This window comes from Glycine soja, chromosome 15, assembly GCF_004193775.1.
Source record: "Glycine soja cultivar W05 chromosome 15, ASM419377v2, whole genome shotgun sequence".
NCBI lineage: Eukaryota > Viridiplantae > Streptophyta > Magnoliopsida > Fabales > Fabaceae > Glycine > Glycine soja.
In genome coordinates, this window is record NC_041016.1 from 47,988,039 (window position 1) to 48,001,299 (window position 13,261).

General features: G+C 34.4%; 1 protein-coding gene and 1 long non-coding RNA gene across 3 annotated transcripts; one reads left to right on the forward strand and one right to left on the reverse strand.

The window, feature by feature from the left end:
- Nucleotides 1–1,979: 1,979 nt before the first annotated feature.
- On the reverse strand, nt 1,980–6,484 carry LOC114387739 (ruBisCO large subunit-binding protein subunit beta, chloroplastic-like). The gene is made up of 14 exons (XM_028347946.1): nt 6,190–6,484; nt 5,992–6,117; nt 5,560–5,697; nt 5,363–5,458; nt 4,941–5,183; nt 4,616–4,850; nt 4,332–4,501; nt 3,945–4,022; nt 3,790–3,861; nt 3,608–3,712; nt 3,367–3,459; nt 3,195–3,287; nt 2,560–2,683; nt 1,980–2,337 (listed from the first exon to the last, which is right to left on the reverse strand). Exons 1-14 carry the CDS (start codon nt 6,376–6,378, stop codon nt 2,324–2,326), a joined length of 1,776 nt encoding a protein of 591 aa, XP_028203747.1. The 5' UTR covers nt 6,379–6,484; the 3' UTR covers nt 1,980–2,323.
- A 3,416-nt stretch (nt 6,485–9,900) lies between these two features.
- On the forward strand, nt 9,901–12,310 carry LOC114387473. Of its 2 annotated transcripts, XR_003661323.1 has the most exons (4): nt 9,901–10,117; nt 10,262–10,326; nt 11,412–11,514; nt 11,896–12,310. It is a non-coding gene; the product is annotated as an uncharacterized LOC114387473 (long non-coding RNA). The 2 variants fall into 2 exon arrangements; XR_003661322.1 differs by having other exon boundaries at nt 9,901–10,326.
- The last annotated feature ends 951 nt before the right edge of the window (nt 12,311–13,261 follow it).

Sequence of the window (13,261 nt, forward strand, 5' to 3'; positions counted from 1 at the left end):
GTCTTATTTTCCTTGGGTTGAGTCTTTACTCTTAACAAAGGTTACATATTATTTGACATGAATGATAGATTAAATGTTGAAGTTTCTTTGATATATGATATGACTCTAGGTGGGGCTCTTGTTAAGGATAAGTCTGCTTCTTGCTTTCACTATAGGTCACAAAAAGTATTTGTGTCTAGGCCTGAAACTTGATGCTACACAAATGTTCATAACAGGTTGTCATAGCCATCATAGTGGAAAATTAAGAGGGAGTTTTGTTCATTGTTCCTCAGCCACTCGCATGTGGAGTAGGCTTCTTAGTTGTTGATGAATAAGGGAGAGTTTTGTTCATCTGCTTAGCCACCTCACCTTAGGTTCATTAGTGAACAAATAGCCTTATAGACACTCTTTTTGTTAACTTTGGAATGAAAATTGAGATTAGGTCTTGGTTAGGATTTCACAGCTTAGGTTCATTAGTCAACAAATAGCCTTACACAAAGCATGTAAATCATATATCAAAGGCACCAATTTGTCATTTCTCATATACATATACAAATTGAAATAGCAAATAAATAAATAAAAAAACAAACCAATAATATCAATAAAATGATGGTTCAGTCATAATTTAAACAAAAAAAAACCAATATACAATAAATAAGAGGGCTGCGAAAGAAGGTTCTTCCGCGGGCACACGAAAGACAATTCTTCTGTGGATGACAAATCGTGCCTGCGGAAGTACGGTCTTCCGCGAGAGTCTACGGAAGAACGTTCTTTTGCGGGATATATTGCCTGCCTGCGGAAGAAGGTTCTTCCGCGAGTGAAAGACATTTCGTTTTTAACGTGCGGAAGAAGATTCTTTCGGTGGATCATGCAGAAGAAATTTTTTCCGCAAATACCTGCGGAAGAACCATCTTCCGCTAGACACAAATGAAGCGTCTTTCACGCGCGGAAGACGCTTATGGCCACGCGGAAGAACTTCGTCTTCAACCTCGCGCAAAAAATTCCTCACAAATGTCATCTAACCTAAGGCCAGCCTACGCTATTCAAAGAGAAATGAGGTTAGAACACTAACCTAGACAGCGGAAGGCGACGAAAAAGCTTCATGGAGGGTGCCAATGGAGGAATGGAGGAACTGTCGGAGAAGAAAGGAATCGCGCGGAGGAGGAAAATTTTGAAATGCTGGGTGCACTGAAGAATGGTTTTTTTTTTATTAATAGCTTTTTTTAATTTTTTTTAATAAAAGACATTTTTGGTACTACAGGTAATTACTGGGTGCACCAGCATTATTGCTGGGTGCACCTAGCAACACCCTTATTCATTATATAACTATTTTTGTTGGGCTAACCCACGCATGCCTTTGGATGTGCGTTTGCAGCCCCAACTTATGTCTCTGATGGGTCAAATATGATTTTTACATTGATAAGATGTTTTAGTTGGATGTTGAAAACATGATTCTGAAATTTGAACTTAAATTTGTAGCAATTAAAAGTAGTTTCTTCATCAACCTAAATTTTAATCACTATACATGTTCCAAGTATACTCCTATTATCTTGATTAACAACAAAGATCAAACACATATAGATGCATATTTTGATAATTAAACACTCAAAATCAATTTTGATTACAAATTTTTAAACAATTTGTGTGTATCTAAACACACTAAATCAAGCTCTCATTCAACATCGTGTTAATACACAGGTTTAATAGAAGGTAAATGGAGGAGCCTGAGCATTAACACTACGCAAATGTCATTTGAGTCAACTGCCAACTTAATTATACGAAATTTAAAAACATCCAATATAATAGGAAATTTAAAAAATGACAATTTTTTTATGTGACAATAAATTGAAGAGGCGTATAAATGACGATATAATGTAAGGTCATTCAATTTGGTTAGTGCTGTCATGTTAACAAACACTTATATCTCGTCTTTGTGTATACAAATCAGTTCTAGAAATCAGCACTTCCAACATTTATCGTTAATTCCACTACGTGTAACGTGTAAAAATATAAATTTCATCCCATTTTATCGTTTATTCCACTAGTTTTCAACTTCCCTACCAACCGAAGGGTAAGTGTACTTAAAGGGGCAAAAAAAAGCATATTTTCTTCCCGCAACGGCTGGTACTGGACAAAAGAGCGAAAAACAATTATAAAAATAAAATCTGGAAGTAATCAGCAAAAAAATTATTATTAACTTGAAAAAAATAAGGGAGGAGAGGATGCATCACTATCTAGTTCACCACACTTCAATACATTTCGACTCTTGCTATATGGCTATACCAAATTTTGCATTTCATCCGAGGAGAAAAAAAATACTCTTCTCACTGAAGCAGCCGTTGCTCTAGATACCATATCCTGGAGAAAACAAGTCAAAGGTCATCAACTACAGATTCTTGAAATACCTTGGAATGTTAAGATTGAGACACACACACGAGTTAAGTTGAACAAATAGTTTTAAATTTTAATACCAAAATACATTTCCATAATATTGAAATCTCAATGAAAGTGTTGAAAAGTATTGTAGATTCACACTGGCATACCAAATGCAAAATAGTATCTCCATTTAAAACTACATACCTGAATTGTCCATGGGGTTTCCAGCAGGTACAGGCTCAGGTTCCTTTATCTCGACAACCACACAATCTGACATTAAGAAGGTTTTGGCTACAGAGGCTGCATGTTCCAGGCAACATCTGACCACCTGTAAAAGAGTAGTTGAGTCGAGAAGACATTCAATGTTCTAAAACAAATAAAAAAAAAAGCTAACACAAAAATTTGGTAAAAAAAACAAATCAATGTTCGAAAATATTACAAAACCTTTGGAAGTGACCATGCTTCCTTGTGGAAAAAAAAGGCCTACTTAAGTCATTGTAGATAAAGATATTATTTTTATTTTCTTAACCCTTCAGTTCATTATGAAAAAGGGACACCGACTAATCTGGAATTCGGTCAGGAAGTAAAATCAAGTCTGGTCAATAATTGTTTCCACCAAGGATCAAACTCGGATCCTACCCGAACGATTCAACCTTAACTTCAACACATTACTAGAAAGACATTCATCCAAACTGGAAAAAAAGATAGGCTAATGCTTCTATCACCCCACCCCAAACATGAAATTCAATATAAACATGTCATCATATTAGACAAACCCTAAAGCTTAGTTAATCAGGAAGAAAATTAAAAAACTAATGATTCTCAAAACAGAAAATCACCTTTGTTGGATCAATGATCCCAGCAGACATCAAATCTTCATATTTTCCGGTGGCAGCATTATATCCATATCTTGGATTGTCGCTGGACAATACCTAACCACAGCACAAGTCACATCATCACAACCACATTCGTAGAGAAAAGAGAAATTCTAAATGGACCAAACCTTAGTACCTTCTCACTGACAACACTACCATTGACACCAGCGTTTTTGGCAATTAATTTCAAAGGGTAACTAAGAGCTCTTTTCACAATATCAGCTCCAACCTGCAACAATTAAACACAATTTTGAAGTCATGACCACGCTAGGAGTTGAGTTGAAAGCAACAGTCAGAAGCATTTCCCAGCACCCAAAACAAAAATATCACAACATCCAAGAAACTTGTATTCTCTCCATATCAAATAAATGACTCACTTTTTCTTCATCATTATCAAGGCTATCCTTGATTGTGTCCACCTTTGATGCAAGTCTCAGAAGAGTGCAACCACCACCAACTACAATACCCTCCTCTACAGCTGCCTGAAAGTCAACAAACTATTAGCTTACAGAAACAGAATTCAAAAGAAATCTAAAAACTTTGGGAAAGAAAAGGATACCTTTGTAGCATTAAGAGCATCTTCAACTCTCAATTTCTTTTCCTTGAGCTCAGTCTCAGTTTGTGCACCAACCTACACATGTACAAAAATTGCCCAAGTTGATATACCCAACGGCGTACCAAACTAACATATTACCATTTCAGTGAGTCTGTTACCTGTATGACAGCCACACCACCAGATAATTTAGCAATTCTCTCATTCAGCTTTTCTTTCTCATACTCTTGCTCAGCAGCCTGTAATGTTCAGTAACCACATTGTTAGAACCATGGAGAAGAATGAAGCTTTTACATACTCTCCCATCAGTACAGAATTTCTCCTTGGACTACTCATGTGCATCTTTGCATACACAAATGGATAAATATAAAATTTTCTAGCTATGCCTGTATACCAATCATTTTTAAACAGTACAAAATATTTCTCCCATGTTAAAGTGTATCATTAGTCAGTCATGTTTTCTGTGAAATATCTTCATGAAACCTGCCCATGCCACGTTTGCATGTGCAAACATTTCAGTGGAGAGAAAAAGAGAGAGATGGAAAGACCTCAATTAGGTTCCTAATCTGTGCAACTCTCTTGTTCACTGCTTCCTGGGTACTTCCATCACCAACAATTGTGGTTGTATCCTTGGTGAGAACCACCTTGGAGGCATATCCGAGAACCTCTTTCCCAGCTTTGTCCAAAGTAAGGCCAACCTCTTCTCTGATTACAGTACCTGTAAATCAATTGAGAAAATACATATCTTATCATCACCTGGAAACAAAAAAGATAGAGAAACGCATATACACACTTCCAAAATCAAAGGCACAAAAACTTAATATTTAAAGACCTCCAGTCAAGATGGCAATATCATCAAGGTACTGGCTCTTGCGATCTCCAAACCCAGGGGCCTTGAGTGCTGCAATTTTCAGTGATCCTCTAAGTTTGTTCACCACAAGAGTTGCTAAAGCTTCTTGTTCAATATCCTCAGCAATAATTAATATAGGGTATCCACTTCTAATAGCATCCTCCAGTATGTTGATAAGATCCCTTGCATTGGTTATCTTTTTGTCAACTAACAGCAACTGCATAACATACCATGTAAAGTTATAATTAAATATGAAGGATGTTAAAAAATAATAACAAGTTACAGGGAAAACAGACAAATGTCACACCTTACAGTTCTCATATTCAACGGCCATTTTCTCACTGTCAGTAACAAAGTATGGAGAAATATAACCACGGTCAAATTGCATCCCCTCGACAACATATAGACTGTTATCAGCACTCTTACCCTCCTCAAGGGTCACAACACCCTTTCTACCAACTCTGCTCAATGCTTCAGCTATCATATTTCCCACTTCATAATTGTTCCCAGCACTGACTGCTGCCACATCTGCCAACTCACTATCTTCAACCTGCAATCCACCCAACCACATATCAAGTCTCAACAAAAAGATAAGCAAATTAATGAATTAGTAACGGAGCACTAAAATATATTAAAAATTGGGAAATTTTTAGTACCCCATGTAATAATCATGCTTATAGACACACAACAATGTTTGGTATTTCAACAATAAGTAGAAAAATGCTTCACCTCTTTTGACATCAGTTTAAGCTCAGAAACAAGAGCTTTTGCCGTCTTCTCAATGCCCCGGGTGATGAGCACAGGGTTGGCCCCAGCTGCAACAACCTGCAAAAATTAACATAAAATGAGGCCTAATTACAAAATCCAAAACCGAGTAGTTATTAGTATGAACACTACATTTCCGAAAACACAACAAATAATTTTACCTTAACGCCTTCGGCAATAAGACCCTGAGCTAGAACAACCGAAGTCGTGGTTCCATCACCAGCCAAGTCGTTTGTCTTGGCAGCTGCTTGTCTCACCAACTTGGCGCCAATATTCTCAACCGGATCCTCCAACTCAACCTTCCCAAATCAAATTCAACAAAGCATCAAAACAAACACCCAAAAAACCCACTTAAACAAAATTCAAATGAAATCCTATCCACATAAACAAATTCAAACATTCCCAACACATGCAATAAAAGAAAAGAAAATAGGTTATGCACCCTCGACATAAGACAGTTTTAAAGAGTCATCCAACCACAGCTCATCATAACTCATAAGTTTGATGGTTTTTAAAATAACTACTTTAAAATTGCTTTAAATTCCAAAAAATAAACAGCCATAATAATAATATAACGAAATTAAAAAACTCACCTCTTTGGCGACGGTGACACCGTCGTTAACGATTTTCGGCGAGCCGTACTTGCTTTCGAGAACAACATTCCTTCCCTTGGGACCAAGCGTGACCCCAACCAGATCCGCGAGCTTGTTCACACCGCTCTGCAAAACACAAAAACGACACTCAAAACACGCGTTTCACGATCACTAGCCACAGCGATATACAGCACGTACCTGGAGCTTCCTAATTGCGGTGCCGTCTTTGTTGAAGTGCAACTCCTTGGCCATGGCGGAGACCCTGGCGGCGCGGCTGCGTCTGGACAGAAGGACGGCGTTGGTGCGGCGGTGGGTGGGGAAGGAGGAGATGGCGGCGGAGGAGGAAAGCTTGCAAGCGGACATTGCGGTGAAGGTGGAAGAAGCCATGGTTGGTTAGGGTTTAAGGAGTGTTGTTGTGTGGATAACGTGAGCGGCTTCGGAGTAGTTCGTTGTGCAGTTGTTGAGGAGTGAAGTGAAGGATTAGGGTTTTATTACTACTATGCGGAGAAGGACGAAGGACTAAGGATTAGTCTTGAAGGTTCTGTTTCATCTCAGCCGTTGGATTCTAACGGGGTGGACGTTGCTCTTGTCGTACATTAGAATAGTCTAGAACTTCCTGGGGTGCTGTTTGTTGAGGTTAGTTAACAAATTCTGACTTAATTAGTGTTTAGTCATTCAATATGGTGGATCCTATTCCCTATAGTCTCGCAAATTTAAATTTATTGTTTTAATTCTTTAATTTTGAAAATTACTCACCTCTCCTAATTGTATGGCAAACAAATAATAATAAATTAATAATTTATGACAATTTTAATACACTGAAACAGTGGCGGACTGACCGCCAGTTGAGAGTGTGCACTTGTACCCTTCATTCTTTAAAATTCATCAAATTTGTAAATAAAATTTTATATTTTTATATTTTATTTTATTTATATTTATATAATTGAACCACTGATTTTATTTTTTATAATTTACACCCATTGAGTTAGGGTTTTGGATCCTCCAGTGTCCTGAAGGATAGTTTAAAGATAAGAAGATAATTGTATATTCCTTAATCAATTACATTACCGCCAAAGAGTCAATTTAAAACTCCAGTGCTTAAAGTTTAACCTTTTTGGTCATCTGAATCCCATATTTTAGACCCATAATTCAGTCATCAATACATTACATGATTTCATACTTTTTATAAAAGCACCTCACAGCTTTGTCATCAGAATCCCTAAGGAAACCACCGCAAGATGTTGTACCAGAATTTACATTATATGATCCATTAGTGTTAACTTTATATAAGGGAGAGGAGGGAGGTTTCCATGCAATGGGAGCTTTCATTTTCAGATTTTGAAACCTGAAACTAATTCCTTTTTGGAGATCCCTACCAATGAAAAGGGCTTCTGCTATAACTTGGTGTGGTTTAGACTAAGGCACATGTTAGATTTGTGATTAAACACCAAATCGTTATGTCTCTCCATAACATATTAGTAACAGTGCCAAAAAAGGTGACACATGTTCCAACTAGAGCTTGAAAGGATTTATCAATGAGATTAAAATTGATTTAGTCATGCAGTCCCAAGCTTAAAAAATTTGCCTAATTTTGTTGATCAATAAAGTACGACCAAAAAAGCTCTTATTGAATTACAATCTTGAATTGCATGCATCACATCTTATTGGTAAAATCTACATCTGGGACATATATTTAAATTAGTCATATGCCAGTACTTTTTGAACTCATTCATCATAAGCCTCCTATGAACTAGGCACCAAAGGAAAACTCTTATCCTTTTCGGACCTTGCCAATGCCATACCAGATTAAATTATTTGAGATTCTCATCCACCAAAGGATTTGTTGGCATGAAAAAAATAGTTATATGTCTCTTTTATTTTAAGATTTTCATCTTTGGATCGCCTCCAAATTGGAACATTATAGAAGGAGGGATAAGTGTCAACAAAAAGTATCACATCACATCATATATAATATTTCACATTTTCTTATAATGTCATTTCTTTTTTTTCTTTTTTACTTTAATCAACACAATCATTTTTTCCTCCAATAAATAAACTCATTAAAGTTTCTAAAATGAATCCCATAATATATCTAATTCATTTATATTTTATTATTCATTTTAATTTCAATTTAATATATTTAAATGATGATTGTTAAATAAATATAAATATATAATACATTTTAATTAAATAAAATTTAACTTTCAAATTTAAAATACATAAAAAATAATGCAAATTAAAATTAATAATAACTTTTAAAATACATAAAAGAAAAACAAATCAATATATCATTAAAATAAAATTCTATTTTGGTTATTCTTGTGTCCAAAACATTGTATGTTTCACTACATTTGCTTGAAGATGATGGTGTATTTCCATTGGACGAAGATGTGCTCTCTTTTAAAAATATCTTAAAGCTTATTTGATAGTTATGATTAGATAGGATAACATGAACTAACATAATAAGAGGAAGGTAAGTTTTAGATGTGTGTTTCAAAAATTAGACCAAACCAACTTGTCATATTAGAAAACTAGTGAACCAGATAGGTGATTGATTCAATTAAACTTGAAGATGATGGCGTATTTCCATTTGACGAAGATGTGCTCTCTTTTAAAAATATCTCAAGGCTTATTTGATAGTTATGATTAGATACGATAACATGAACTAACATAATAAGAGGAAGGCAAGTTTTAGATGTGTGTTTCAAAAATTAGACCAAACCAACTTGTCATATTAGAGAACTGGTGAACCAGATAGGTGATTGATTCAATTTAACTTGAAAAAAAATCGTTTAAAGAACTAAGAATTGGTCAAAATTCGGGAAAATTGATAAAAGTTAGTTAAAAGCCAATTTATAGTGGGTTAATAAAAAATACTTAATGCAACACATTTTGAATTTTATTTTAAAAAATGAAAATTGACTTAAAATATTTTTCATTTTCTTTTATATTTGAAATGTAAACTCACTATTATATATTGATAAATGTTGATGTGTATTATTGAAACTTCAATTGAAGTATTATAACATATTTGATTTGAACTTTGGTATGTACTATGAATATTAAAAACCTATAAAAGTATGTTTTATATTTATACTTTTTATTAAAAAGTTATAATGGTATACTTCTTTAATGTTATATTTTATATTGTTTAATTGGTATATCATTATTTTATTAATATTGGTTTGATCTTAGTTCAACCATACTTAAACATTAAACCTTAAATCAATATCTTAATCGGATCAATAATCAGTCTAGTTTTAAAAATATTGAATTAAAACATCAATAATGTATGTTATTGGTAGTAAACAAAAAACGTCAACATGGAAAGAAGAATATTATTACTAGTAAAGATTGCTTGGTGGGACCTCTACTTGTTGACTATAAAGGTTGTTTAATGGGATTTTCATATTGTTTGTGTTGATTTCAAGAGTAACCTAAGTATGATGTAGAGATAATTTTTTTGGTCATTACTGACCTAATGTACATGATTTCTTGCCTCACTCCATAGTTGTGACTATGATTGAGTAGAAACATAAGTTGGGATTAGTAGAACCTTCAATCTAGTACTCAAAGGGTTGGTGGGGCCTAGTAGGTGGACCTTAAGGATTTAATAAACAGGTGAATTTCACACTAAAGTCAAGATCATTCCAAACTTTGTATTGTGGTAAGCCATTATACATGCATATTTATCCTCACATGTCACTGCATCACTTTCTACGAATTAAGGTGTCACCACTACTACAAAAAGTATTTTTTATGACTTTTGATAATCATCTTAGAAAACTGTCATTCTAAAACGATTTTTATATAAAATATATATATATATATATATATATATATATATATATATATATATATATATATATATATATATATATATATATATATATCTTTCTCCGTGCGGGACTCCCTAAGAAGAATCCTGGCTTTTCAAACCCTCTTTCTCCGTTCCACCCAAGCTCTTGCCAACGCTCTGCGTCTTGTGAATCTACTCAAATGTCAGGTTGAAGCTCTTGAACCGCTTCTTCAGCACTAACTTGTGCACCTTCCTGTTCTCGTTCAAACCTTTAGGGCTAAGAGAACTCAGAATCTTGCTCCACGTTTCAACCTGGTAGTTCTTGTGGTAAGTTCTCAGGTCCATGGATCTCTTGCGACACCACGTTTCTCCCATCACTTCGTAGATCTCTGTAGAGCCTTTTATCTTCTGAACTATGTACCTTCTGTTGCTCATCATAAATATGAGGCTTAGTGGTACTTCTTTGTACAGCTTCGCTTTTCCTTCAAGATTTGTGTCCAGAAGCTCCATTACCCTCATTAACTGCGCCGCAAAAGGTGACACATTTTCTTTTTGTTTGTTGTTGTTGTTTGGTTTGGAATCTTCGTAGTGTGGCCTGCTTGTTGAATTTGCACGCTCCATTTTGGAGTGTTCTTTGAACACCTCTTCTAAAGTGTCTTTGTATTCACACGCTAGCCTTAAACCTTTTTTCCTCCGTATATTAGTTACTCATCTAGTTATCTTCTTTGTGCTTGAGTTGCATTCACTTTTCCTATTGCCTTTAAAAATCGAAGCAGGAATTTTCAGACTAATTTTAAATGGAGACCTTGATTTCTTTTCTGAACCGTGGTCAAGTATCTCAGAAAATGCTAAAGAATTGGTAAAACAGATGTTGGATAAGGACCCTAAGAAAAGAATTTATGCTCATGAAGTTTTATGTGAGTTCCTTTAGTACTAGTTTTAATTGGATTTTTATTATGTGCTACTGGTATACTATATGCCAAATCATTATAGTGTCACAACTTTATAGCAGATCTAATAACAACTATGGAGTCTTGTATAATCAGGTAACCCTTGGATTTGTTCTCACTTTACTATCTTCCGATAATTGTTCTCACCTGATCTCTCGAAATCATAAAGAACATATAATCTTGTTCTGGAAAGGAAAAGGTTATGCAAACTACATTTTATTGGTTTCTTTCTATTAGTAAGCATCTCTGTTCAGATGTACCAATGCATGGTTAGGCGTTAAGCTGGTTAAATTGACATGAATAGAATTTAATCATAGTGCATTATAAAGGTTTTTATTCATTCAATGGTGAATTGTCAGATTCCCTAGCATGCAAGGGCTAGTTAAATAGTTGCAATCGGTAAAAAATGCGTGTGATTTAGGCCTATATAATAATTTCCTAGGTGAGTCCCTGGTGGCAACTCCAACGTGCCAATTCTGTGAATTTTATACCATAAAATTAAAAATTAGAGAGTGTACCAAACTTAACTCAGGAAAACATGTTTTGGTTACCCTATGTACGAAATGGTATGAATAGTTCCACACTAGGTTATTTCATGGCTCAAACATATTCTGCCAACAAGGGAAGAATGAATAGAAATAAAAAATTTTATGTGCTTGCATGATGTGCAGATGTTCCTCTCACTGTTTCTGAGACAAAGTTAAGGCATTGAAGGCCGAGATGCCATTTTCCAGGCCTACATTAAGGCATTGGTGGAAGATCCAGACAATACAGGTTAGAACATTGTGTAATTATTGTTTTCTTTATCTTGTTTTTGTGATTCCTGCTTCAAATCATTAAGAAAAATGGAACAACTATTATCAGTCCCATTTTGAATAGTTTGCATTTGAGGTTAATTTTTTTTAGATTAGTTTATATGCACTAGCAACCCTTTACAGTGTCAACCAATTATAAATAATGGTACCCTTTACAGTGTCAACCAATTATAAATAATGGTACATATAATTTTAAGGCAACTTTTGTAAAAGTCATTAAACTTGTCATATATGTCAATTTTTTTTTATTGAATGACAGTATAAAAACTCTTTACACGATTCGTATATAGATTATCTTCTCTAAAAAAAAATTCGTTATATTAAATGATGTTTTATACAGAATTGATGCACGAAAGTTGGAAGAGTGGGCTGGAGTTCAAAATCCAACTTCTCTTGTTGAGTTTTCATCCAAAGAAGGAGAAGCTGAGAAGATTTAAAGGACATTGCATAAAGGGCTGGGGGGAAGGGGAATTCAGTTATAGTCGTTTCTTTGCAGTTGGACTCTTTCGTCTAGTTGAGTTGGAAAATGCCACAGAACCAATAATTTTGGACAAGGCTAACCAATTCATTTAAGACTTATTATTATTATGACTTGGATTTATTCAAATAATCATTTCATTACTGTATTTTGTTTTGCAATTGGAAGTTGAAGCTACCAAGTCTAGTTCTCACTTCCCATCTACACATGTTTTAGCAAATTACAAATCAAGAAATTCCAACATATTTTGAAGTGCTTAATAGATTTTGCCTGATAAGTTATCATCCAAGGATCGCTCTAATATCATGATTGTAAAAATTTCTGTTTCATACATCCAAATGAATCTTTGGTGTTAACATAACAGCTTTGTGCGGCTTTGAACATCAACAAAAGAAGTGTTGATTGGGACTTGGATGTGTATTGTATCCTGCTTTCAGAATTGCTTCAAGTAAAAGAGTTGCTGAAGGAGTATATTGACAAGTATGCATCGAACCTTTCAATGTCGTTCATTTGTTTTTCTCTGTTCTCATGGCTTTTAATTTGAGATATAATTGGTGAATGTAAAAACTTCTACCAAAAAAAAATTCTAAACATTGCCACAAGTTTGAATTTGCAATTATATTAAATATATGTGATACATAATGATCATATCTGGTTTGAACAAAATTACCTCTCTTAAAAGACACTTATGGTTTCTACTAAAAAAAATAGAATTTATGTTTCAACGCATAATTTAAATGAGATATTTTACTTGACCTATTCGAGCTTGCAGTTGTAGCTCTAGTGAGTGTCCATTTGATTTAGAATTTGATAAAAGTAATTTTGAAATATTGAATGTGAATGAGATGTGTTCTTAAATTAATCTGACAGAGACTAAGTTCTTTAGTTTTAACACCGATTGACATTATATCCTAAGTAACCCCCTTTTAGAAAACATGAGATGAGATTCCACAGGTCTTTGGTAACGAACTAGCAAGTGAGATCAATAATCTCAAGCTCACATTTTATTTTACTTCAAAGTCTATGTAGTCCTGAACATAAATTCTGAAACAAAAGGCTTCATTCTCAACTAGAAAGTAGAAACCAAGTAAAGCCTCAATCTGAATAGGGAAAAGCTGATATATTCATATAATTATTAATCCACGTATAACAATTAGCAATTACCTATCAATTGTGGACCACTGGCAGAAATTGAATTGAAAGCAATTTTTGGTTCTTGCTAATTAGT